Here is a 25,204-nt window from a genome sequence, read left to right on the forward strand (position 1 = left end):
TAGGCATGTCACTAATTAGATCGATTCGATTCATCTTCTGCTCACCGGATGCACCGCATACTCACCTGCTGTCGAGGTCGCCTGCTCCCAGGTCCGCACTGCGAAGCTCGAAATACGGTTCACTCATGGACCCGATTGCACAGGCTGGCATCGACGGTGGCTGCGACGCAATGGGAGGTCCTATCCCTGGAGGGGGCCCTGGGTGAAATGAAGGAGCACACGTGCTTCAGCTTTCTTTTCACAGAGAAAACTGCGTGAGGAACATCATGCGGGCCAGATGGCGTCACAGAAAATAGTAGCCGAAATATTTTGTGTTTGCATCCTGCCCAAAGAGAATGCTGCCCAGCTTTGCCAGGCAGAAGTGCTCCGTCTGTAGAAGAATGGTAGACCTGGGAGAAGTGGAGGATTGGCAGTGACACATCTTTCACTGTGAAGTTTGTCCGTGGGGAGGAAATAGTTTTACAGCAACAGCTGTTAAGCGCCCGTTCCTGGGTTTCGCGTCACATTAGCATGTCGCAGTCTGTAATAGTCGTCAGAGTAACCAGTGGAAGCGTTGCCACGGGAACCACTCACAGGGTGGTTATGGTGCAAGGAGGTAGATATAACGTGAGCGGAGAAACAGGAACCATCCGGGTGGTTTTTACCGTGGCAAGAGGAGGGTATCGGGAGGGTGGAGAAATCACCAACCGGAGGATGGTTACTCTGGAAGGAGGAGGGTATGCCAAGAGCGGTAGAAGGCGCAACAAGTTGGCGATTGCATCAGAAAGTAGCCTAAGTGTAGTTACCCTGGAAGGATGAGAAAGATTACCATGGAAGGAGGCTTTATGGCGAGAGAGAGCGCAGGAAGGCATAACCAGAGGATGGTTACAACAGTAACCAAGACATGGCAAGAGTGTGAGAACGCCAACCTGGACGTGGTTGCCATGGAAACCAACCGGACAGTAGTTACCCTATAAAGAGGAGTGTTGCTGTGGAAGAAGTTATGGCAATAGTGTAAGAAGGCGTACCATGGTAAGCATATGGAGCGTGGTTACTGTGGAAAGAGAAGGAAGGGTATGGCAAGAGCGGAGGAATGTAGCACATCCATCTGCGGCAGCGGCTGCGATACGTGCCGCCAACGAGAGGTTCATGGCCGGCGGTGCGCTTCTAGAGCGGCGGACTGGAGAGCAGACCTAGACGAATAACGACTATGTGCGGACTACCAAAAAGAGCACCCTAGAAATGTACAGATATGACGTAGCTCTTGTATTCTCTACCGCAGCATATCGTAAAGTATACTTAACAGCTGTCGCTGAATCTCACGCTAATTAGAGGCAACCGTCCTGTTAATTTTTTTAGGCTTTCTGTTGTATACTTTCTGTTTCTGTTTTTTAGGCTGGTTTTCTGTGCTTTGCAGGGCCTCTACATTCACTTGGATGATTGCTTTCGCGTTTGGACAGAACAGTTGGCTTGGTTTTTTTAGGACTCAATATGACTAAGGTGACTGAGGTTATGAGGGACGTCGCAGTGGAGGGCTCCAGATAATTTTGATCACCTGAGGTTCTTTAGCGCGCTTCAACATCGCACAGTACATGAGCGTCCAGCATGTCGCCTCCATCGAAATTCGACTGCAGCAGCCGGAATCGAACCCGCGTCTTTTGGGCTACGAGCTGAAAGCCATAACCACTTAACTACCGTGGTGGCGGAAAGAAATGCGTCACAATTGAGAACTTCCAATCTAACTTAGATCCAAGGCATTCATCCTGATGATATTGCTTCACGTAAAATGTTAGTAGCGAAAATATATCAGTCCGTTTACGTTGCAAGGCCGCCTGAAATCAAGGAGTGAGCGCGAAGAGCTCAGGCCTCGGCGATGCACTTGGAGCAGTGCGCTCTCCCCACTGCCACAGCTGGAGCTGCCGCGCATGCGCTCTCCCGCTGTCAGACCGGGCGACTCGTCGCGCGCTTGGCCGTTTTTAGAGGAGTGCACTGCTCGTCTACGCAGTGTGCGCTTCGCCACGGATACGAGCGAAGCTGGGCCATCTTGGAACGTTATGCACAGGATCTTGCAACGTCGTCAGCAAGCCACATCTGATCCCCCCGCGGATATTGCCTGCTTTCACTTTGTATAACCAGGTTTAGAAGAGTTAAACCTTCAGCAATTTTTTTTTCTGCGTTCTGTAACAGACTATGTTCTATGTAGGCACTATACACAAATCTAAGCGCACTGTTCTGAACCCGCTCGCATTTCTGTATATCTTTTCTGCTAAAATGAGAGGGTAGCAGTTTCGTAATTAAGCTTAATAAGAGGTACAAACTGAAGGTGGTACAGGCCTACATGCCTACATCCAGCCATGATGACCAGGTCGTCGAAAGCTTCTATGAAGAAGTGGATTCGGCAATGAGCAAAGTAAAAACACAGTACGCTGCACATAGTCGCACGCAGTAGGCGACTATGGCAAAGGCTCATGTTATAGCAGCGGCGAGTTGCCAGCAGAGTTCGCAGAGAGAAATACTTTACGAATCGTGAATACAGTCTTCCAGAAACAAAAGAACAGGATACGGTCGAGGAAAAACCGCAATGGTGGGACTGAAAATGAAATAGACTTCATAATATGGGCTCATCCTGGCATCATGCAGGAAGTGGAGGTACTCCGAAAGGTGCGTTGTTGTGACCACAGAATGGCAAGGTCTCGAATCAGCTTAGACTTGAAGAGGGAATGAAAGAAACTAGTGAAGCCCATTAACGAGTTAGCGGTAAGAGGGCAAGCAGAGCAATTCGGGATATCGCTCCAGAACACATATTAAGCTTTAACTGAGGACGACGACCTTAATTTTCAGGCTATGAAATATAATCTCACAGCTGTGATTACGAAGTGTGCTGTAGAAGTAGGCGGTATGGTGGTAGGCAGGACACAGGAAAGCTCTCTCAGGAGGTGAAAGATCTGATTAAGAAACGCCAAAGCATGAAATCTTCTAACCTAACAGACAGAATAGAACTGGCACAGCTATCAGAGCTAATCATAAGCTCAAGGTAGCCGACAGAAGTTTAATGCGCAGAGAATTTTGGATGCTCTAAAGAACGAAGGTAGCCTAAGAGCGGTGAAGAAAATAGGCATAGGCTAAAATCAGATGTATGCTTTAAGAAAAAAAAAGGACAGTGCCATTAGCAATATAGAGAAGCTAGTTAAAGGAGCCAAATAGTTCTACACAAATATATACAGTAGCCAACGTAATCAGGACGTAATGTAATGTAATGGGGCAGCTTGCTCCCACTTCGGGCTATTGACAAATTCGCTCTCGCCCTACCACATGCTAGCTGTCCCGGTCAGCTGAGTTCGCAGAGCGACTGCTCCTGTGAAGTGGTGGTCGCCGGTTCGTACCCAGGACCAGGGAGAATTTTTCTTTAACTACGAAGTTTCTGTGGAAGCTGTTCAGTTCCTTTGCAGTCGTATGGCTGCCAATGAGTAATTTCTCCTTTATTATAAATCTACTCCACCTTGGTAGATTCCCCTAAACATCCTACCAACAATGTTCAAGAATCTGGGAGGGGAACGGCAGTTTGCAATTGGTAGCGAGATGCTGGAAGTTGGAAGGGAATATGTCCATTTAGGGCAGGTAGTGACCGCAGATCCGGACCACGAGAGTGAAATAACTAGAAGAATAAGAATGGCGGAGCGCATTTGGCAGGCTCCCAAATCATTAATGGCGGTTTACTAATATCCCTTAAGAGAAAAGTATATAACAGCTGTATCTTACCGGTACTCACCTATGGGGCACAACTGTGGAGGCTTACGAAAAGGATTCGACTGAAGTTCAGTACAACGCAGTGAGCTTGGAAACGAAAATAGGTCTAACGTTAAGAGACAGGAAGAAGGGTAAACCTAGTGAGCTTGGAAACGAAAATAGGCGTAACGTTAAGAGACAGGAAGAAGGGTAAACGTATTGAGCTAAGAAACGAAAATAAGTGTAACGATAAGAGACAGGAAGAAGGGTAAACGTAGTGAGCTTGGAAGCGAAAAAAGGTGTAACGTTAAGAGGCAGGAAGAAGGGTAAACGTAGTGAGCTAAGAAACGAAAATAAGTGTAACGATAAGAGACAGGAAGAAGGGTAAACGTAGTGAGCTAAGAAACGAAAATAAGTGTAATGATAAGAGACAGGAAGAAGGGTAAACGTAGTGAGCTAAGAAACGAAAATAAGTGTAACGATAAGAGACAGGAAGAAGGGTAAACGTAGTGAGCTAAGAAACGAAAATAAGTGTAACGATAAGAGACAGAAAGAAGGGTAAACGTAGTGAGCTTGGAAACGAAAATAGGTCTAACGTTAAGAGACAGGAAGAAGGGTAAACCTAGTGAGCTTGGAAACGAAAATAGGCGTAACGTTAAGAGACAGGAAGAAAAGTAAACGTAGTGAGCTAAGAAACGAAAACAAGTGTAACGATAAGAGACAGGAAAAAGGGTAAACGTAGTGAGCTAAGAAACGAAAATAAGTGTAACGATAAGAGACAGGAAGAAGGGTAAACGTAGTGAGCTAAGAAACGAAAATAAGTGTAACGATAAGAGACAGGAAGAAGGGTAAACGTAGTGAGCTAAGAAACGAAAATAAGTGTAACAATAAGAGACAGGAAGAAGGGTAAACGTAGTGAGCTTGGAAACGAAAATAGGCGTAACGTTAAGAGACATGAAGAAGGGTAAGCGTAGTGAGCTAAGAAACGAAAATAAGTGTAACGATAAGAGACAGGAAGAAGGGTAAACGTAGTGAGCTTGGAAACGAAAAAAGGTGCAACGTTAAGAGACAGGAAGAAGGGTAAACGTAGTGAGCTAAGAAACGAAAATAAGTGTAACGATAAGAGACAGGAAGAAGGGTAAACGTAGTGAGCTTGGAAACGAAAATAAGTGTAACGATAAGAGACAGGAAGAAGGGTAAACGTAGTTAGCTAAGAAACGAAAATAAGTGTAACGATAAGAGACAGGAAGAAGGGTAAACGTAGTGAGCTTGGAAACGAAAACAGGCGTAACGTTAAGAGGCATCAAGAAGGGTAAACGTAGTGAGCTAAGAAACGAAAATAAGTGTAACGATAAGAGACAGGAAGAAGGGTAAACGTAGTGAGCTTGGAAACGAAAAAAGGTGTAACGTTAAGAGACAGGAAGAAGGGTAAACGTAGTGAGCTAAGAAACGAAAATAAGTGTAACGATAAGAGACAGGAAGAAGGGTAAACTTAGTGAGCTAAGAAACGAAAATAAGTGTAACGATAAGAGACAGGAAGAAGGGTAATCATAGTGAGCTAAGAAACGAAAATAAGTGTAACGATAATAAACAGGAAGAAGGGTAAACGTAGTGAGCTTGGAAACGAAAATAGGTCTAACGTTAAGAGACAGGAAGAAGGGTAAACCTAGTGAGCTTGGAAACGAAAATAGGCGTAACGTTAAGAGACAGGAAGAAAAGTAAACGTAGTGAGCTAAGAAACGAAAATAAGTGTAACAATAAGAGACAGGAAAAAGGGTAAACGTAGTGAGCTAAGAAACGAAAATAAGTGTAACGATAAGAGACAGGAAGAAGGGTAAACGTAGTGAGCTAAGAAACGAAAATAAGTGTAACGATAAGAGACAGGAAGAAGGGTAAACGTAGTGAGCTAAGAAACGAAAATAAGTGTAAAGATAAGAGACAGGAAGAAGGGTAAACGTAGTGAGCTAAGAAACGAAAATAAGTGTAACGATAAGAGACAGGAAGAAGGGTAAACGTAGTGAGTTAAGAAACGAAAATAAGTGTAACGATAAGAGACAGGAAGAAGGGTAAACGTAGTGAGCTTGGAAACGAAAAAAGGTGTAACGTTAAGAGACAGGAAGAAGGGTAAACGTAGTGAGCTAGGAAACGAAAATAAGTGTAACGACAAGAGACAGGAAGAAGGGTAAACGTAGTGAGCTTGGAAACGGAGAAAAGGTGTAATGTTAAGAGACAGGAAGAAGGGTAAACGTAGTGAGCTTGGAAACGAAAATAGGTGTAACGTTAAGAGACAGGAGAAGAGTCGGTCAGTGAACAAACGCATGTGATTGACATCCTAGTCCAAATCGATAGGAAGAAATAGGCTTGGGCAGGGCATATTAATACGAAGGCATGATAACTGATGCTTGTTAAGGGTAACAGACTGGATACCCACGGAAGGTATAGCATAGCAGAGGGCGGCAGAAACTTAGGTGGGCGGATGAGATCAAAAAGTCTGCGGAGATAGGGGGCCGCAGCTGGCACCGGACAGGGTCAATTAGAGATATATGGCAGGGGCCTTCTAACTGCAGTCAGTATAGTCATGCTGCTGCTGATGATGACCGTTCAGGATATTGTATTAACTGTGCATGTAGCCAAAGTGTCTGGGCCAACCACCAAACTGAAATAAAACTTTCAGGCTGTTGCTACGATATTCGCTTTTCAATGATCCTGTACATTTACGATGTGCAAGAACATTACTTACGAATGGAAGTAAAGGAAGTAATGCATACTCTGCATCTCCGACTGGTTGCGCTTTTTCATCACAGCAGTCGAGGTAAGACTGGCGTGCATATGAAGCATAAAAAAGTTTTGATCGGCGCTTTGTTTTTCAAGGTCTTGAAAAGTTATATGCTTTGGACAGGAAATCGCATCTGAAAACGCGATGATAGGTCCATCTGCAACGAGCTGCAGAACTCTTCTACCGTATAAATGCCCGTAATGACCGCACCCGTGTATGGGCCGCACCCTGTTTTCTGGAAGGAAATATTAAAAAAAATAATATCCGTGTAAGGGCCGCACTCGAACTTTCCACGACCCACGCGGGAATAGCCTTCGAAATGCACGCGCCGTGGCCTCCGCGATCAGCTCCGGCTGCGAGCAACGGCGCGCTTGATCACGGAGGCGACGCATGCGCACAGGAGCTTCCACGCGCCGCCCACGGGTGGCACCCGAAGCCACGGCTCATCATCATCGTCAACTTTTACCTCCGCCGCGAGCTCCCGCTATCCATATTGGATTCAGTATGACCAGCTCCAGCCTTTTGTTACGGTGGCTACTTTTGTGGCTGTCAAGGGCACGTGAGTATAGTGTTCTAGAAACAAGCGATTGCGGGTCGGTAGGCTGGAAACGCTGATTGGCCAAAAAAAAGTGACGTCACGCCTCTAACGTCATGGTCACGTGACTTTTATTGACGTCATGTCTGGTTTAGGACAGACACATTTTCCCTAGAGTTTTCTCAGAATTCCCCACGTTTGTGACAGCGTGCGCGGGATAAAGAAGCGCATCTTTACCTCCCCCCACCCAGTTCGACCACTTTGCCGAGACAAGCGTTGAAGAACCCTTGCCTAAATGCTCCCGCCATTCACGTTTACCCACCGCCTCCCCCCCACGACACTTTCCCGAACTCGGATGTTTTGTCGCCTTTTTTATTTTTATTTTTTGTGTTTGCATGCACAGTGCACATGTCTCTACTTAAGCAAACTGCGCCGCTGATTCCACATTGACTATTCCTGCCGAAGAGGCTCCAGGGAAGTGTCCTGCCATGTCTGCGCTTTATTCTGTTTTTTTTTACTCGTTTTGGCCAGGGGCACGCGAGTACATGCATCTCCGCGAATCCGCCACCGTCTGTTTCTGTACTCGCCGCCGCTCTGCCTTGAGGGGCGACCATTCTCCCCTCCCGCTCCTCGTTTTCCTTTAATTCTTTCTCTTTTTTTTTCTGCACGCTCCCAGCGGCTTTTCGGTGGACAGGGTGCGACGGTGCGACAGCGCGTATTCTTTTTCTATTTATTACTCTTTCTCCCTTTTCCAGTATTTTTCTTTTCTGTCCATCTTCTTTCCAGCACCCGATTGCTTGTTGCTATTTTCATGTGGCGGACATGTGTGCCAATTACAACTCCTCAAGAACGGGAGGAAGATCGCTGTAACTTCAGTCTTGAGAAAGGACAGGCTCTGTCCGAAATGTCGACTCCAAATAAATCTGTCTAAATGAAGCGTCTCTCAACTTTGCATATATATATATATATATATATATATATATATATATATATATATATATATATATATATATATATATAGTTACCCTTGATGTAGTGTCTCTGTACACAAACATACCGCATGATGATGGCATCCGATTCTGGTCGCATCCTATGGAAAACACAAAAACGCTGATGCTCCTAGCCAAATTAAGTATCATCGCTGCACTTACTGATCTGGTCCTCAAGCTCCACTTTTTTGAATTCAACAACTCCTTTTACCTACAAACGAGTGGTACCGCTATGGGAACGAAAATGGCCCCAAACTATGCCAACATATATATGCATAGCATTGAATCGGAGTTTATCCGCTCATACCCAACAAAAACGGCTTTTTACAAACGCTTCCTAGACAACATATTCATGGTATGGACGAAAACAGAGGACCAATTCATCCAGTTTATTTCAGCATTTAACAACGTACATCCAAACATCTGTTTCACACACCCTTACTCCACCAGTGAAATTAATTTCTTGGACGTCTCAATTCGAATGGAGAAGGGTACCTTAATCACCAGTGTCTATAGAAAGCCCACGGATAGGCAACAGTACCTTCATTAGAACAGCTGCCACCCGCGCCACTGCAAAACTTCAATTCCATATTCCCAAGCCATCAGATTCAAACGGATCTGCTCACGACCAGAAGACTTCGAAAAAAATTCTAGCCGTATGCGGGAGGTTCTGAGGGACCAATGCTATCCGGCCTCCATTATTGATGATGCCGTCACGAAAGCGGAAGCAACAGATCGTAATGAAATGTTTGGGGATCCCCCATTAGCAACCGCAAATGAACACCGCTCTAATCTCGTCTTAACCTTCGCAAACAACCTTCCTAATGTCAACAAAACTCTAAATAAAACATTTGAACATAATCGAACAAAACGATCGACTGTCAAAAATTTTTCCAACAGTTCTACAGGTTACCTACAGACTACCAAAAAACATTCAGAATTATGTAGTTCACTCTACTGTCAATAAGTAAAACCCTGTGGTTTGCCTACCTTGCAGGAAGAATCGCTGTCAAGTTTGCCAGCACATGCGGACAACAACACTAGCTCAAAGCACACACTCTAACTTCAAACACTCCATCCGTGAAAACTTGAACTGTGACAGTAGTAACGTAGTATGCATGCTCGAGTGTGGCGATTGTCAGATGCAATGCATTGGCCAAACAGAGAATTCCTTCCGAATTAGATTCAACAACCACCGCGCGTACACCAGATCTCTTTCTCTCCTCCCCCTGTCGAAACATCTTTCCCAGGAAGGTCACGAGTTTCACAAACTAAAAGTTACGCTGCTACAGAGCGGCTTCCAAAATACCCGTGAGCGTGAGCAACGAGAGTCATACTTTATATATCAGTTTAATACTGTGCAGGCCGGTATAAATGAAAACCCTGGTACTCTCTCCACACTTCAGAGATCATAGTCATAGCCCTACTGAAGTTCACAGCACCCGGACTGCATCGCCTGAGGTCATGCCAATTTGCGTGCTTGCTTCCACATGCCGCCCTTCTCCTCCCCCTGCCAGTCTTTCTTGCTCATGACCAGAGAAAACAGTTTTGAGAGCAAAGCGTATTGACTATTCCCCCCTCAACTTTTTATATTTTTTATATATTTTATTTTATTTTTCCTGCTTTGCAGATAATAGAGCGTGATGCTCCATATAGGGCTGTAACCCATTGCAATAACGCACACTTGGGCGATTTCGCGCCTTCGTTCCCCATTTTCTTTCTGTTACTCTCCCCTCTCTCTCAGTTTTTAGGAAGGAGCCCTCTTTTTGTCTCCGCGACGGAAGGCGGGCGGAGGCACCTTCGACGCATCTTCGCGTTTCGTAACTTCACTTAATTGAGGTCTCCTTCGTTTTAAAATTGCGCTCGTGGCGGGAGGCGTTCCGGAAAGACGCTGACCTCCGACGCCGCGCGATTGCAGAAGCATCTATAGCTTTGCGCCGGGATGCAGGAAACTCAGGCGCCAGACGCCTCTAAGTCGGTAGAAAACAGTGCCTTCCACTGGTTCCATGGTATTGGTGGCTGATCCGGGGTTTTCAGGAATGTACGAGGGGGCGTAAGATCCCGTGAAACTCATAGTAAAGGTTTACCTCGTCGGCACGTTGTTGTATTGTAGATGCAAGATCGAACGACACACCGGAGCGAGCGATGTCATGCTGACGCCAAGTTTCCTCCGACCCCCCCCCCCCCCCCCCCCCCTCTACTTTTCCTGCGTCACGTATACGCGGTGTCAAGCAACATGCATGTGACTGAAACTGAAACTCTGAAGAAGAGAAACTGAAAGTAAGAGAATTGAAACTGAAAATAAGAGAAGAGAAACTGAAACTGCTGCACAGTTCATTACCTGATGGACACAACAGTATCACGTATTGCTTAACGTCTTCATAAAACCACTGTTTGTTCGTCTATAACATTAGCAGCATTAGCATAAGTTTGCTATTAATGACACCCAGGTAATGAACATGATTTACCAACTTAAGTAGTGTTGGTTCTGGTGTAACGCACGAATAATTTATAGACATGCCTTTGTGTATACGCCAGAAATTAAATTGTGAAGCAAGCCTTGAAACTGCCTACCTGATGGACACAACAGTATCACGTATTACTTAACGTCTTCATAAAACCGCTGTTTGTTCGTCTATAACATTAGCAGCATTATCATATGTTTGCTATTAATGACACCCAGGTAATGAACATGATTTACCAACTTAAGTAGTGTTGGTTCTGGTGTAACGCACGAATAATTTATAGACATGAATTGTGAAGCAAGCCTTGAAACTGCCTGTGCATTTCTCATAAAAAAAGGAAAAAAAATTATCTTGCTTTCATAGCATGCGTGTCATCTATATCAGATGTGATTGTAATCTTGAGCTATAACTTGAAATGACCCATGCTGGCTGCCATGAAAAATCACTTTTTAATTCTTCAACAAACCTCATAACTCGTTTATGTCACGAAAGGAATGAAATGCTTCACTTATGTCTCATTGCTTTGGTACAGTCATGGTTCATTATGCAATGTAAAATCTGATTTAGGAATATTTTGTTACTTGTTGCATGGTTTGTTCCTGAAATTCAGCCCATCCGCCAGTGTTGCGTTCCCGCGTGGTTTTCTTTTTTGTTAATTGAGTACAGGTGAATAACCACCGGATTCTTCGCCGATCGCCCAGTGTGGGTATGTGCCATCTTTTGATAGGCTTACAACAACAGCAACATTGGCCACGCTATCAGCTTCCGCAAGTTAGGTTCACGGAAGCTCCGCTTCAGGTTGATCTGATCTCCTTGCAACGAGTAGCTGATACCCAGGCTGACCCCGTCATCTATTACGACCATATTTACCCGTTCCATGCGAAACATATGCCCGCAAATATCCTAAATGGTCTTCTTTCTGAACACCTACACAAATTTTCTCATCATACTGTTCTCTCCACTGATGCCTCCGGCAGCTGTCAGAAGGCGGCGATTGGAATATATGCGCAGGATCCGGCTCGGAGCTATTCCGTTCTTATCCCTGATTATACTTCTAAATTCTTCGTAGAGTTTTTGGCTATTGGTTTGGTTCTTATTCTTGCAGACTGCCTCTCAGTTTTAGGCTCTCTCCAAAACTCCGGAAAATCTTTATTGAATCGGCCGCTTAGGTTTTTCGTTCCGTGCACAGTGCGTGAGATGCGCTTTGTCCGGGTACCTGCAGGCATTCGGGTGTCTATTTTAACGAGGTGGCTGATTTATTGGCAAGGTCAGCTCTCAGCGCTCCTGTAATCTTAATCTATCCCGTCCCTCACCTCATTCTGTTGGAAACTTCGCGTTTCCAGTGGTTCCAACATATTTCAGCCAGCTTGAGTGATCCGTTGCTCAATACCGTGGATTTTCACCACTTAAACTACCCATGGGATGTCCGGTGGTGCAAATCAAGGCGTTTTGAGGTGTCAATGACGCTTCTGCGATGCAGAATCCCTCACTTAAATTTGTACTTACGCAGATACGGGTTCCCTGCGACAAACCTTTGTCTCTCATGTGGGCAAGTTGCAACATTAGACCATTTTCTCCTCTCTTGCCGGCGGTTGTTCAAGGAAATCAGTATTTGGAGGTCCCTCTTCCAGTCTCTTCCAGTTCTTCTCTCGTTCGGTGCGAGCGCCAAGGAATTCCCGTTAAGCAGTGTTTGTGGCTACCTTCATGATTACATAAGTGCAACTGATCGGTTACCTTGTTAGCTGTATACAAAATTCTGTCTCATGTCCGAAATGCTTGGTTCTATTCCTGGTAATTCATATTTCTTAAATTTAATTGAATTTTCCTATCTTTATCTTGATTCAGTCTTCTACGCCGCCGCCTCACGTCTTTTTTCCCGTGCAAATACTTCATTGGCAAATCTCCACTGTACCTTGGCCAATCCCCCCGCGTGGGTATGTGCCATATTTACTGAGGTGAGTGTGGACTACAAATACTATCTGTACTTGTGCTCTATGTGTTTTTTTTTGTCAGTTTGCAATGTAAGCCATTACTAGGTGGAAAGGCATGCACGTAATGGGCATACCCTGTGCACATGAATGCGGAAAGCTGGCCATGGTTGTCCAAGCATTGCCAACAAAGCAACGGGACCTTCAAGAAACAGGATAGGGTTGTGACCCCTCACATGCAATGATTTTCATACAATTTGAAAATGTGGCAATTTACAGCAGTCCCGTGGTTATATTGTTGCAAAACAAGCCAGCTCATTTAGGCGGAAACATTTTTAGAGGCTGCCAAAAAGGAACATATCAAAAAGTTACACATAGCATCCTGTTTCATTGATGTTGTTTATATGTGTGGTAAACGATATGAACAAGCATCTCTTTGTTGGTAAACTGCATGCTTTGCTATCCACGCACTGTCATGCAGTACATACACAATCACAGTTCAGTGACTGCAGAGCGGTCTGCAACCAGTAACTTGCAACTATACTAAACAGCAAGCTTCTTTGCACGGTATTTGTTATATTTATCGAACGATGAGATGGAATTGGTATGGCTATTTCTACACAGTGCATTTCCCAAAGACTCCTTTCTGCCATACTGTACTTTTTACCCAAAAAGCTTCCTACAGAGTCATTTAAATTGCTACGTATAAAGATGTTTGTAGCAGGTGTGTGAGCCCGAACAAAAAAATGTTTTAATTTTCCTTAATTCTTCAGTATTCCTGATTATCACGACATGGGCATCTATATGTTGGTACAACTTTTTTCAGGCATTACAACTGATGTACCGATGTGTTTGGTACTAATTCATCTTCAGACCTTTCATGTCTGTTGGGTAAAAAAAATACGAAATAATATTTGGCTGCATTAGTTTTCACTGAGATAACTAGCATCACACAGCATGCTCTTGAAATTCCTCTAGCTGTCTGTAATTGGCTTCATTGTATAGCTTCATACTTGTTTAATTTAAACTCTGCACACTGCTCTTTTCACCGCACATGGCGACATGGCACGCGGAGCCCCGTGGGAATGGGCGAGGAGGATTCAGAGGTCGGCTGCTACTTCCCTGGAATCCAAACACAGCTATAGGCACCTGCAAGTCACGGTTAATTTAGGAAAGGCAGCTTTGCCCGCTTCCTTTCGTCGTCTTGTCCGTCGTGCGTCGCGTGTCGCGGCGAACCCGACAAAGGGGAGGCCATCAACCCCCTTCCCCTCCCCCTCCCCTCCTGAAGCAGAGGAAAGATCCCACAAATAGTTTCCTAGAGAGGTCCTTTTTTTCCCTGCGGTGAACGAGTGGTCAAACGACAGGCCCAAGCAGTGTGAGGCAACGTTCTCTGTTCATTCTAGAGACGCAAGCTTACTCTGCAAAATGAAACCTTGTCTTTCTCTTCCAAATGCAATTTCATTTCATTTTTACAAAATGCAAGTTACATACTACAGAGATGCAAGGGCTAAAAGCTGCTAAAAAGCAGCTTGACTGGGCCCAAGCGCCTCTGATATGGCAGTACACGACAAACGCACTTCAAGCAAAAAAAAAAAATGTTTACATATACGTGTAACTTGCAAGAGTGGCAGATCGGGCTAGTTGGTAATTTTCCATAATGCGATACAGCGCGAATAAAGACGGGGACGAAGCGAGACAAGACACCACAGCGCTGACTTCAACTATACGTATAAAAAGCATTAAAAAATGTTTACGTGCTCTTAACGCAGCGCTTTCCACGTTCTTTTATTGATGACGCAATAAGCAGAGCTTCAAATCTGAACCGTAGTCTAATACTCCAGGGGCATCGAAGAGATAACTGAAATGATTACACGACAAACCTTATTCTCACATTTAACAGTAACGCACCGAACATAAACAGAATTCTTAATAAGCACTTTAATATTCTCCAGCAAAGTCAACGACTATCGAAAATATTTACATGCGCACCCCGCGTGATTTACAGGCGTGCCAAAAACATTCAGAACCATCTAGTCCACCCCAAGGAACACAAAACCCCAAAATATGGATGCCAGCCCTGTAGTAAAGATCGCTGCAAAGTTTGCAAGCACATGAAGACTACGTGTTCCGCAACTAGTACGAGGTCAGTTTTCCAGCATTCAATCAACGGCAAGTTTGACTGCGACTCATCAAACATTATTTACCTTCTTGAATGCACTGTGTGTAACCAGCAATACATAGGAGAGACAAACACTGCATTCCGCCTTCGATTCAACAACCACCAAGCACACACCAAGTCTCTCCCCAATCTTCCCCTATCCAAGCATGTAAACTCAGAAGGACACCCATTTGACCAACTAAAAGTAACAATTATTCAAGGGGGCTTCAAAAACAGGCGAGAACGTGAACAACGTGAATTCTATTTTATCCACAAGTTTAATGCTATTCAAGAATGTCTTAACGAAAAGCCTGGTATCCTTTCTTTTATTCACAACCTCCAAACAAAATAATACTGCACCTCTCGTTAATTGGCTAACTCAGATATACCCTTTATAACTCCTAGTGTATATCCCAGGCAATCATACCCCTCCTTACTTACACTATCCTGCCTCGCGCAGTATTGATAAGCTTTGACGTTCTTTCCTTACTTTTTTCCGACAATTTGAAATCTTTGTACACAGCTAGCCCAGCCCTCCTCCACTACAACCAAGTATTCCCGACGAAGTCGGTTCAACGACCCGCCCAGGGAGAGGGGTGCACCGTTCAGTGAAACCCAGACCCCCTGAGTAAGTTCTTACACATGTGCTCGTTAACGTAGCCCACTCCTTCCTTAACGTTCTAGCCCTCGGCTCACCGGAAATTAGTGAGACCCCCAAAAGGCGCCTGGTTTGGCCTCTTCGTCGCTGCCAGTGTCATTTGCGCAGCGGCGCCTTTGGCCACGCATCTGCAGCGGCGCCCATCTTTGTGTTTGTGCATTTTGTTTGTCTCTTGTTTGCACGTTTTGCTTTCGTACGCCTGTGGTTGCCGCGCTGCCCATGTCCCCCGCACCGTCTTCCTCTCCCTTTCTCTGGTTTCGCCATCTCCTTTTTTTACCCCGTCCTTCCTTACTATAATAGTTTCCCCCCTTTTTTTCTTTTCTTTCTATTTTTTCCTTCCTCCCCCAATCTTGTCCGTCTGCTCCCCACACCCCGATCTTTATTTCTTTACTTTTTTGTTCAATTTTTTGAACTGCAATGAAAACAATGAGCATGTATGTTCACTAACAATAGTTTACAGACGCATGAAAACAAAGAAAAGACCCCAGAAAAATAAGGAGAAAAGAAACACTCAATAGGCATACATGGCACCGGCAGACAACAGAGGAACATAAAATGCAACCTGGCTATATATTAACAAAATACATTTTTAACTCGCTTGGTTTAACACTATCCAAAACTTTGTGCTTATTAAGAGTGGTCGGTAAATTGTGTTCAAGCGTTTGTAGTTTATAATTAATTCGAAAATATGGAATATACCAGAGATCGGTATTTCAGGTGTAGAGTCGATTCGAAGCGGTCCTTAAATGTGTAGTACGTATTAAGAAATCTCTATAAGCAGGAGAAGAATGGTAAAAGAACCTCAAAATGCGAAAAACATATATATGTTCAAAAGGAATGATGTTATAATTTCTAAAAGCAGTTTGCTTTGGAGAGACAGATAAGGAAGGTTTGCAATGTAGCGGATCATTTTCTTCTGCAGAACCTGTATTTTTATCACATTTGTTTTTGTGGTGTTGCCCAAACAGAGTTACGGAACCGAAAAGAGCATGATAAATTTGAATTTTCACGTGAGTGGGAAGGAGCCATCGACATCGTGTTAGAACACCTGCTACTGAAGAGAGCTTTTTGCAAATATTTTCCACATGTCGATCCCACCTGAGATGCGACGAGAAGGTAACTTCAAGGATTTTGTGGCTGTCTACAATTTGAATTTCTTGACCTGCGTATTTAGGAGCGCGTTGTAGTTCGACTGGCTTGTTCCTTGCACGGAAAATCATTACCTTAGTCTTTGTAGGGTTTATTTGTAGGCAATTAGAAGAGGACCAGTTCTCTAGTTTCGTAAGGATTACGTTGCACTCTTCAATTAACTTGTTTATGTCCTGACCAGGGATTAGTAAACTGCTATCATCGGCGTATATAATAAATTTCGCTTTGTCATAAATATGCACAATGTCATTTATATAGATGTTAAAAAGCATCGGGCCCAGAATGCTGCCTTGAGGCACACCATTTCGTACCGCCAGAAAAGAAGACTGATGGTTGTGGATATAGACAGATTGTTTTCGATTTTGCAGGTATGATTTCATGAGGTCTAAAGGTGTTCCACGAACTCCGTTTTGAGAAAGTTTATGAGTTAAAATTTGATGGTTTAGGGAATGGAAAGCCTTACTAAAATCAATGAAGAGTCCGACAGTGAGAATACCTGCATCAGTGTTTTGCAGGATACATTCCTTAAGTGATAACAAAGCCGTTTCCGTCGACTTTCCCCTTCGGAAGCCAAATTGAGCATCAGAAAGGATTTGTTTTGCATTAAAAAAGTTGACTACACGGGAAAAGATTACTTTTTCCAAGCCCTTTGAAAAGACTGGAATCACACATATTGGTCTATAATTGGACACTACATCTTTATCTCCCCCTTTAAACACAACTGTCACTCTTGCTTTCTTTATTTCTTGGAGTTGCATTTCTTGGAGTTGCAATGGAGTTGCAAAATTTTGAACACCAGCACGACGTGCTCCTGCAGCAGGAAAACGAGGTCCTGGAATGCGCAAGGCATGTAGGTAAGCGGTACAGCACTTCATGAAGCGAAATTTGAGATAAAATGCGTACCTTTATGTCGCTGGCGATTTCTCGCGGGTCAGCGCCTTTTGGGGGTCGTCGCAATGTCGTGGAAGCAAGAACTGTACAGAAATTTCAGCTGGCTGCGCCGACGAGCGCACCACGCAAAAAAAAAAAAAGCCATACCTGGACAGCTTCCGAAACGCGCGCGCCGGCCCCTACGCTCACGAAAAGAAAGCCCGCAGACCACGCACGCCCGGCTACACTGCTCTAGAATATGGGTAGTGGGTTCAGGAGCCGGCGCGCTCCATGCGATCCAGTGAGGCGGCGAGTGTCGACAGGTCCCGGATGTAAGCGGTGGCGCTGTTGTAGCGTGGGCTGTAGGCTCGGCGCGCCCGCGCGCGCGGCTAGCAGTCCCGCCAAGCTGCCTGCAGCTGTTTGTTGCTTTTTGTGCGGTGCATTTTTCCTCTTTGTGAGTTCGCGGCGTTAAGACTACGGTCATGCCGAATCGTCGGCGTCAACGGCATTGTTTTGCTCCCGGGTGCAAAACGGGATACCAGTGGACGAAAGGCGATCAGCCGTCGCTCTTCGCTGTGCCAAAGGATGAGAACCGACGGAAGCAGTGGGAACGCAACCTTCATCGAAAGATAAGGTTTTGGACGAAAACTGCTGTGTGTGTGAGCTACATTTTGAGCCATCATGCATTGTGAGGGACTTTATACACATCATTGACGGCAAAGAAGTCCGCATCCCGCGTGGAAAGCCGGAACTTTTACCCGATGCGGTGCCAACTTTGCTGCCGAGCTATCTGTCAAAGAAAACACCGCTACAGAGACCACCTAGAAAGAGGAAAAGCACAAGTACATATCCTAATGAAGCGAAATGACCACAAAGTAATGCTTCCGACGTTAACAAGGAATCGAGGTGTCCGGGCATTGACACTGAGAGTAGCGTGTTGGCGAACGACCAAGACCCTTGTGAAGTTGACGAAGCATCGGTGCCGGACGATTTTTCTAAACTGGATGTTCCTTCAGAATACTGGAGCTGCCATCGCATACCTGATTACAGTGGTACTGTGTACTGCAAGCTAAGAATGGGCGAAAATCAATGCGTGGAGCCAGAGAGTTTGCAGTGAGTTTACTGCAATTTGTGACAAAGGAGGGTTGCTCTACCCGTCTCGTGTGCTTTTTTTGATGGTGAGAAGGCTGGAAAACCTTTTCATAACTTTTTTTAGTCAGGAAAAGCTGTGCAGTAACAGCATAGTAGATGTTATGGTGCTGGGAAAATCTCAGATTTCATGTGGTGTAGGGTGCAGCCAGCACTCAGAAGCGCTCACAGTCAGCATTCTCAAGTTTTATGTTTTGACAAGGCTGCATTTTTATGTTAAATCAATCAATGAGTCGCGAGAAGCTCGCAGGAAAAAGAAGCTTCATGCTAAGATGGGCAAATAAGTGCTCATAGTCGCGCGGCTAAATGTACTGTGCAAACAAGAAAACACGGCATTCCTTTGAGAAATTCAAGAATATGTCTCACACTGTGCATAGTTGGAGCGCTGCAATAAAGGAGTGCTTTGTTTTATAAAAGTTATTTTATCTTGTCTTGCATTCATCAGCGTTTATACATCGGCGGCAATTGACCCTTCGTTTTGATGAAAAAAATGCATGCATCAAAACAACAATTAAAACAGGGGCATGAAATCTAAAGTTCGACGAAAACTCGTCCGGTCAGGTAGAAGATTCATGTAAAAAGAAAGGAACGCCGACCAAAGGTTGTTAGAAAAAAAGACTTTTCGGCTTCCCTACGGAAGCCTTGATCAGAGTTATCAAGGCCTCCATAGGGAAGCCAGAACGTCTTTTTTAACAACCTTTGGTCGGCGTTCCTTTCCTTTTTACAAAACAGAGGCATGCATACCACACTTAAAATTATCGCATTCACATATAGTACGCTGTACACACAACGGTCTCTAAGTGAAGCGTTTTTTTTATTCCAATTTCTTGTTGCCCCGCCCCTCTACTAAAACACTTCCGATGGCTCAAGCTGGAGTACACTCGGCCACGTTTGCCGACAGCTTCGAGTTGGCCGCTGGATAACCCCGATGATCGATAGAATGTTTGCTCCTCTCCCTGTACTCAGCCTTTCCTATGGGTGGCGATAATACTAGTATGCACTAACGTTGAAATATGGGAGCCGTACCTGCAAAAGAGCACGATCAGCGTTGCGAAGCATTAACGGGGCCGCTCGTCCGCACCACCGCGCTATCGGCTGTTGGCTACTACTACATCTAATTTTCTTTATTCGCCGACAATATCTGTGTACAGCTTCACCTATTTGTAGGACCTGTTTTAAAAGACAGAGCCTTGCTTATTTCAAGACGATTCTATGCACAGCGCGCATCCAAGGCGCGGCGCGCCGCATTTCATACACCCCATGCTCTGGTGGCGCCATCTGGTATCGTCGACACAAGTCGCCTCACCGCTGGCCGCTCCCTGAACCCACTACCCATATTCTAGAGCACTGTAGCCCGGCGGCCGGCCGGCCGGCCCTAGCGATTCCCTAGGCACTCTAGAGACAGGCCGATAGAGGCGCGGCGACCCCACATCCGGTTGAGAACGAGGACGAAGCGAAAATACGTCACGCAGACACGAATCCCACCGACCAATCGGCGTTTCCAGCCCACCGACCCGCAAACGCTTGTCACAAGCATGGTCGCCGGGTCAACGAGCAGGCGGATGTGACGTCACGTGCAACGTTGGTCCATACAATAACGCGGCACAAGCAAAAGCGGTAGATGGCGCGTTATGCGCAGCCGATATGAGGAACGATTGAGAAGGATGGAGGAAAAGCGGTGGGCTAGGAAAGTTTTCAGATACCTGTATATAAAGAATGTTGACACGAAATGGAGAAAGCGAACTAGAAAATTGACAAGCAAATATCTGGACAGCAGTAAGGGGGCAAATCAGCAATTATCGGTTAAGAAAAAGGTTAAAGAAACAGAGAGAGCGTTGTGGAAAACAGGGATGCTGACGAAATCGGCACTGGAAACATACCGGACCTTTAAACAGGAAATTGTCAAAGAAAATATCTATGATAATTGTAGGGGAAGTTCTTTGCTGTTTGAGGCCAGGACTGGAGTTTTGCGGACTAAGACGTATAGAGTCAGGTACCAGGAGATAGACACTTTGTGCATTGCGTGCGGAGAGGAGGAGGAAACGGCTGAACACTTGATATTTTTCTGTAAAGGGCTTCACCCTACAGTGGAAGGCAGCGGGGCTGACTTACCCAAGGCATTGGGGTTTAGGGATAGTGAAGGGAAAGTGGATTTTAAGAGGTTAGAAGTAACCAAGCGAAGGTTATCTGATTGGTGGCTAAAAGCAAGACAGGAGTAAAATTTCACAAGACATGGCTAGGTGGCTTGAGCCACCGCCCGATGTAAATGGTTCAGCCGTATCCATCCATCCATCCATCCATCCATCCATATGGACCTCCTGCATGTTTGTAAACAAACGGTGGCGCTGCAGTCGCTAGCGAGCTCGTGGTAGGCAAAAGGTCGGGCAGTGGCGTCGTGGATAGGTGTTGAGCGCGGGTTTTCAAGGCTTGTAGGCACGTTTCCAGTTTCTGCGAATCAGCAATGGTCGATGCTTCCAACTTAGTAATTTGTTGAAGTACATGAGCTCGCGTTGGCCAAGTGCGGCCTATAAAGAGAAATAGTTTGCCACTGTATTGTATATATGGTTAGTAGTAAACATGTAGAAAGCGTTCCTGCCGTTTATTTATGCGCCAAGCATTGAATAAAACAAGTTTTGACACTCTGCACTAGCCGGAATGATTTTACTTCGGGACAATAGTGAGGGGAAGTGCTGGCCTTGTTTCGTCGGAGCAGACGTGCGCTCATCGTCTGCTGACATATGTACGTGTCGCGCTGTGCGAAAAGTGGGGACAGCGTCGTGTCCCTGATCTCCTCTGTCTCGCTTAGCGCTGTTTTTAGCCGCATGACCACGCACCAGCCAGGCCGACTTGTCCTCTTGTTAAGCTGGTCGATTTGGTGAAAATTTTTGATTTCTAGAATTATTTCTTTCATTAGCCCTGAAGTCTAGTTTCGTGACGAAAAATTATAGCAAAATATTGAGTACAAATTTATAAATTACGCTTTTTAGAAGTGTGGTCATCAAAAATTGTGAGGTAATTTCTTTGATTTCAGTGCCGCATTTCTTTGACCAAAGTGAAAGCGAAGATGCCATAATCTTTAAGGTTCGTTTTGTGACCTCTCACATTTTCTGCGACTGGATCACTCACCTTTGTAATTCGCATGAAAATCAAATGATTCCGTTTGTCGCAAACTATACCTGAGACGTTGAGGAGAGTAATAAACCTCTCGATTTTTTTCCCTACACGTGCAGTACTGTGTTAGTTATTTCTTGTAAGAAACGTTTTCATGTAACTATGCATGCATAAGTACTGATCATATAGAAAAAGAACTAATCGCGTCATCGTACAGAACAGGGCTTTATGTACATGCTGGCATAAAAAACTGCGCACTATGTACTCAATTATTTGAGACCTTGGGGGGACTTGACGACGGTGTTAATTATAATTACCCAGAACTGCACCAGGTATAGCTATAAATAAAAGGAATTACTGAAACTAGCGTAGGAATTTGATATTTGCACCAAGTTTAGTTACATATCGCATGCATGAATAACGAAAACACTTTTCATTGCCGCGTCCCCTCTCAATCTCGCCACATGTCTGTTAGTAGCACGCCTGCGGCTGCTTCTTTCCAAACAAGCTTCGCGATCATGTACTACCTCATGAAACATGACACATGCATGATGCAATGAAAAAGCATATGGCGTTTAGCATACTTAAGGTACGCTATTCTAAGCACACCAACGCGACCGCGCAAGACTGACACAACTTACCAGACTTCTGCTCGAATGAAATAATTACGTCGTCATATCAAGAAACAGTTTCAAGTAAATATTAAATGTCATAAAACGCGCCATTAAAACATGGTGTGCTATTAACAAAAAAACGCATTCCTTGGGGGCGAGCGAACCTGTCGGCGCCCCGTGCACTCCGGCTCAAGGTGATAAGTACGTGTGCAGCTGCATGTGTCTTTTTTTTCCTTGAGCAATTATTAGCCTACTATCCTGAAGTTCAGGTGAATGAACGCAGTAACTTGCATGCTATTAAGTGCCTTGAGTGGCAGTGCCTATCGAATCCCAGACTTCGCGCTTTACTACCGTGGCCCAATGCCTGTTAGCCAGTTTCCGAATGCGGCATTTATGCGCGAGAAACGTATCGAGGCTAATTTAATATTTTTTATGCTATTACGCGGATCCAGCAGTGACGCAGCTGGTCAATACATGCTGCTTCTGCAGTTCACAGGCTTGAAGCAGCCGCCGGTAGCTGCGGCAGCTGCGGTAGGCACGGGCAAGCGGAACCTGTTTTGCCTACCATGCGAAAGTCGCTGCTAACATCAGCGCCACCGCATCTTCGTGACGTCGCGGGGTGAAGGAGGTCTATAGGCGGCGGATTGCTCAAGGTAGATTGCTGTTGAGAAGTTTTAATGCAGCAGACCATTTTATTAACAGTGCATTTTAGTTTGTGCAATATGTGGTATGCTCGAATAAACGTAAGCGGCGTAATCGTTTTGTTTTGCTTGTGTTTTTGTGTTTAGTGGCGTCACTGGAACGCAGCTCGTGGCTGCGTTCCAATACTCTAGACGTCTAACGTGTGACATCTAGGAAGCAGTCCATTCGTTGTCTCAAGACAACGAATTTAAAAGGTACGATTCGCGCACGCAGCCGTATGGCCGTATTTTGCGCGGTGGATGGTCTGTGTTGCATTTCGAGGTCTGTGTGTTTTGTGTGCGGTGGGTCTTTGATTAGCTAGCACGCGACGCAAGGAACGCTGTCAACGCACCGCTGCCTACAGACCGTGTTGTTCGTCGATGCAAGGTAACCTGTAGACCAAGTTAGTTTTGGCAAAGAAAGGAAAAGCAAGGAAGCTAACAATGCCGTATTTGCTGTCCGGCACACGGGGAGAGGAGTAAAGCAAGTGAAAGAAGAAAAAAAGTCCGTTGTGACCGTGGGGGTGACCGCGGATATCGGTCTGGTTGCTCCTACGCGACCGTTGTAGGGCCAGCCGGTGGGGTGGGCGAAATTATATTCAAACGACCTCCTTGCATACGTTCTGTTCTCTCAGGCATGTTACAAGCTGCGGTAAGGCATGCGAATCCTAGCACTCGTGCTGTGAGACTCTTTCGAGGGTGTGTGACCGTGACCGCAACCGCCTCCTTGGCGCGTTGCGCCTCTTTCGGATAGGGCCGTAGCCTCCCTGTCGGCTGTCGGTCCACTTCCCCTTGACCACTTGACACATGCCATTCACACAGGTGCGATTCCTGGGTGCCTTTTAATACTTTGTGCTGAATATGCCAAGGTTTCAACTAAGCGCCATCAGCAGATTAATCTCGACAGCCAGCATGCTGGCTCGCTCGAAGGCATTCTAGTTGTCAGCGCACTCACAATTTTCTGCGAGGGCTTCCAGCGCTAGCTCCATCTTGCTGGCATTGTTTCTGCACTGTCGCAGCCTGCCATAAAAATTTTTCCTGTTTCTTATGCCCTTGTGTCTGATGCCCCTGCAGGTGCAACTGAGTGTTTTGGTAGCTTCAAAGGCTCCAAAGTGCCAAGCTGTGCCGCTAAAAAAAATTCTTTGCCCTTAGTACTTCTGACTACCCCTGTACGCATTGCGTACCGCAGCGGTGGCCAAGTGGTTGAGCATCCGCCTCGCATACGGGAGGTGCGGGGTTCGATCCCCAGTGCCGCCGGGTACCCACCGGTGATACAATGGGTACAAGCTTTCCCCTGGTCTGGTGCTCGGCTTATTTAGAGGGAAATGCTTGGAAAACGGGTCTTTGACCCCACCTTGAGAAAAAGAAAAATACCTTGTGTCATGGCGCTCTTTGGCCTTAGATGCCTTTGCGCCACAAAAATCCATCATCATCATCACATTACGCATTGCCATATGTTTATGGAATGCAACTATGGCAAAGAGATCTAATTTTGTTGCATTGGCATCTTGTGTCTTTGTTCCTATTAAGGCAGTGAAAAGGCGCAGCTGTGCTGATTTGAGGCAAACGTCCTTACTTGGCCAGTGGAAAGTAGCTGGTGATCTGTGTACTGTGTACCTCTTGGCAGGCAGTGTAGCTGTCTTCAGTCTCTTTGGTTGCTGTGTGTAACGCTATCCTGCTTCCTTTTCAGGCTGGAAAAATCATGCACAGGCCCGCCCGACCTTATAAAGACTCTACAGAGTCTGCTCAACTTCCCGAAATGGAACCCGAGCTTCCCCCGGTGGAATCGGTGTGTCGGAAGCTGGATGCAGACCTTGTTGCCAGTGGGTCCTTCGCATTTCCCAGACTTGGGGGCAGTGCACTACTGCAAAAAAACTCTTAAAGCATCATTGTTTTGAAAGTGAAAACATCTGCTCAACTTTTTCGCGTAACTTCTCCCATAGCCACTACAATGGGCGAAGCAGATCACATACCGCCTTTCGCAGCGTGGCAACTCTGCATTGGGGGAGGACTTTTAATGTTTAACTGTGCTAATTGTGGACGTCTGTGTTCTTCAGTCGTGATGCTGAACAAATGGGCAAGCAATGCAAGGAAGATCAATGAAGAAAAATGAAAAATTTGTCAAGCGATCAATGGGTCGATCCGCCTCCCATTGAGTCTTTGAATTTGATTTCGCTGTCGCTTTTTCGTTCCACTGCTGCAGCGGCTTCTGGGAGGTGTAGGTGTGTGTATGGTGGGCATTGGCTTTCTGGCGGAATGATGGGTAGTGGGCGGAGGCTTGTGTGGGCAACTGGATTGTTACCCTGATGTGCACCCACCAATGGGTGGTTGAAGAGGAGACGGCTGACACATGCATGCACACACATGCACGCATAGTGGCCTTTTTGGTGAAAGAGGGCTATATTGCAAAGTAAAAG

At 45.5% G+C, this 25,204-nt stretch overlaps 2 protein-coding genes across 5 annotated transcripts in view; one reads left to right on the forward strand and one right to left on the reverse strand.

The window, feature by feature from the left end:
• LOC144115943 (uncharacterized) overlaps positions 1-25,204 on the reverse strand; it is a 457,564-nt gene that overhangs the window by 277,428 nt on the left and 154,932 nt on the right. The gene's annotated exons all lie outside the window — the stretch shown is intronic.
• The window catches only part of LOC144115942 (uncharacterized), a 38,763-nt gene continuing 36,452 nt past the window's right edge, over positions 22,894-25,204 (forward strand). The window contains exons 1-2 of one of the 4 annotated variants that reach the window (XM_077650573.1): positions 22,894-23,003; positions 24,478-24,610. In XM_077650573.1, the coding sequence (XP_077506699.1) occupies positions 24,490-24,610 (121 nt within the window). In that variant the 5' untranslated portion in view covers positions 22,894-23,003; positions 24,478-24,489. Of the gene's footprint in view, positions 23,176-23,342; positions 23,440-23,472; positions 23,610-24,477; positions 24,611-25,204 lie in introns of those variants that run through there. The other 3 variants (XM_077650574.1, XM_077650575.1, XM_077650572.1) reach the window with 3 other exon arrangements.

This window comes from Amblyomma americanum, chromosome 1, assembly GCF_052857255.1.
Source record: "Amblyomma americanum isolate KBUSLIRL-KWMA chromosome 1, ASM5285725v1, whole genome shotgun sequence".
Classification (NCBI taxonomy): Eukaryota; Metazoa; Arthropoda; class Arachnida; order Ixodida; family Ixodidae; genus Amblyomma; species Amblyomma americanum.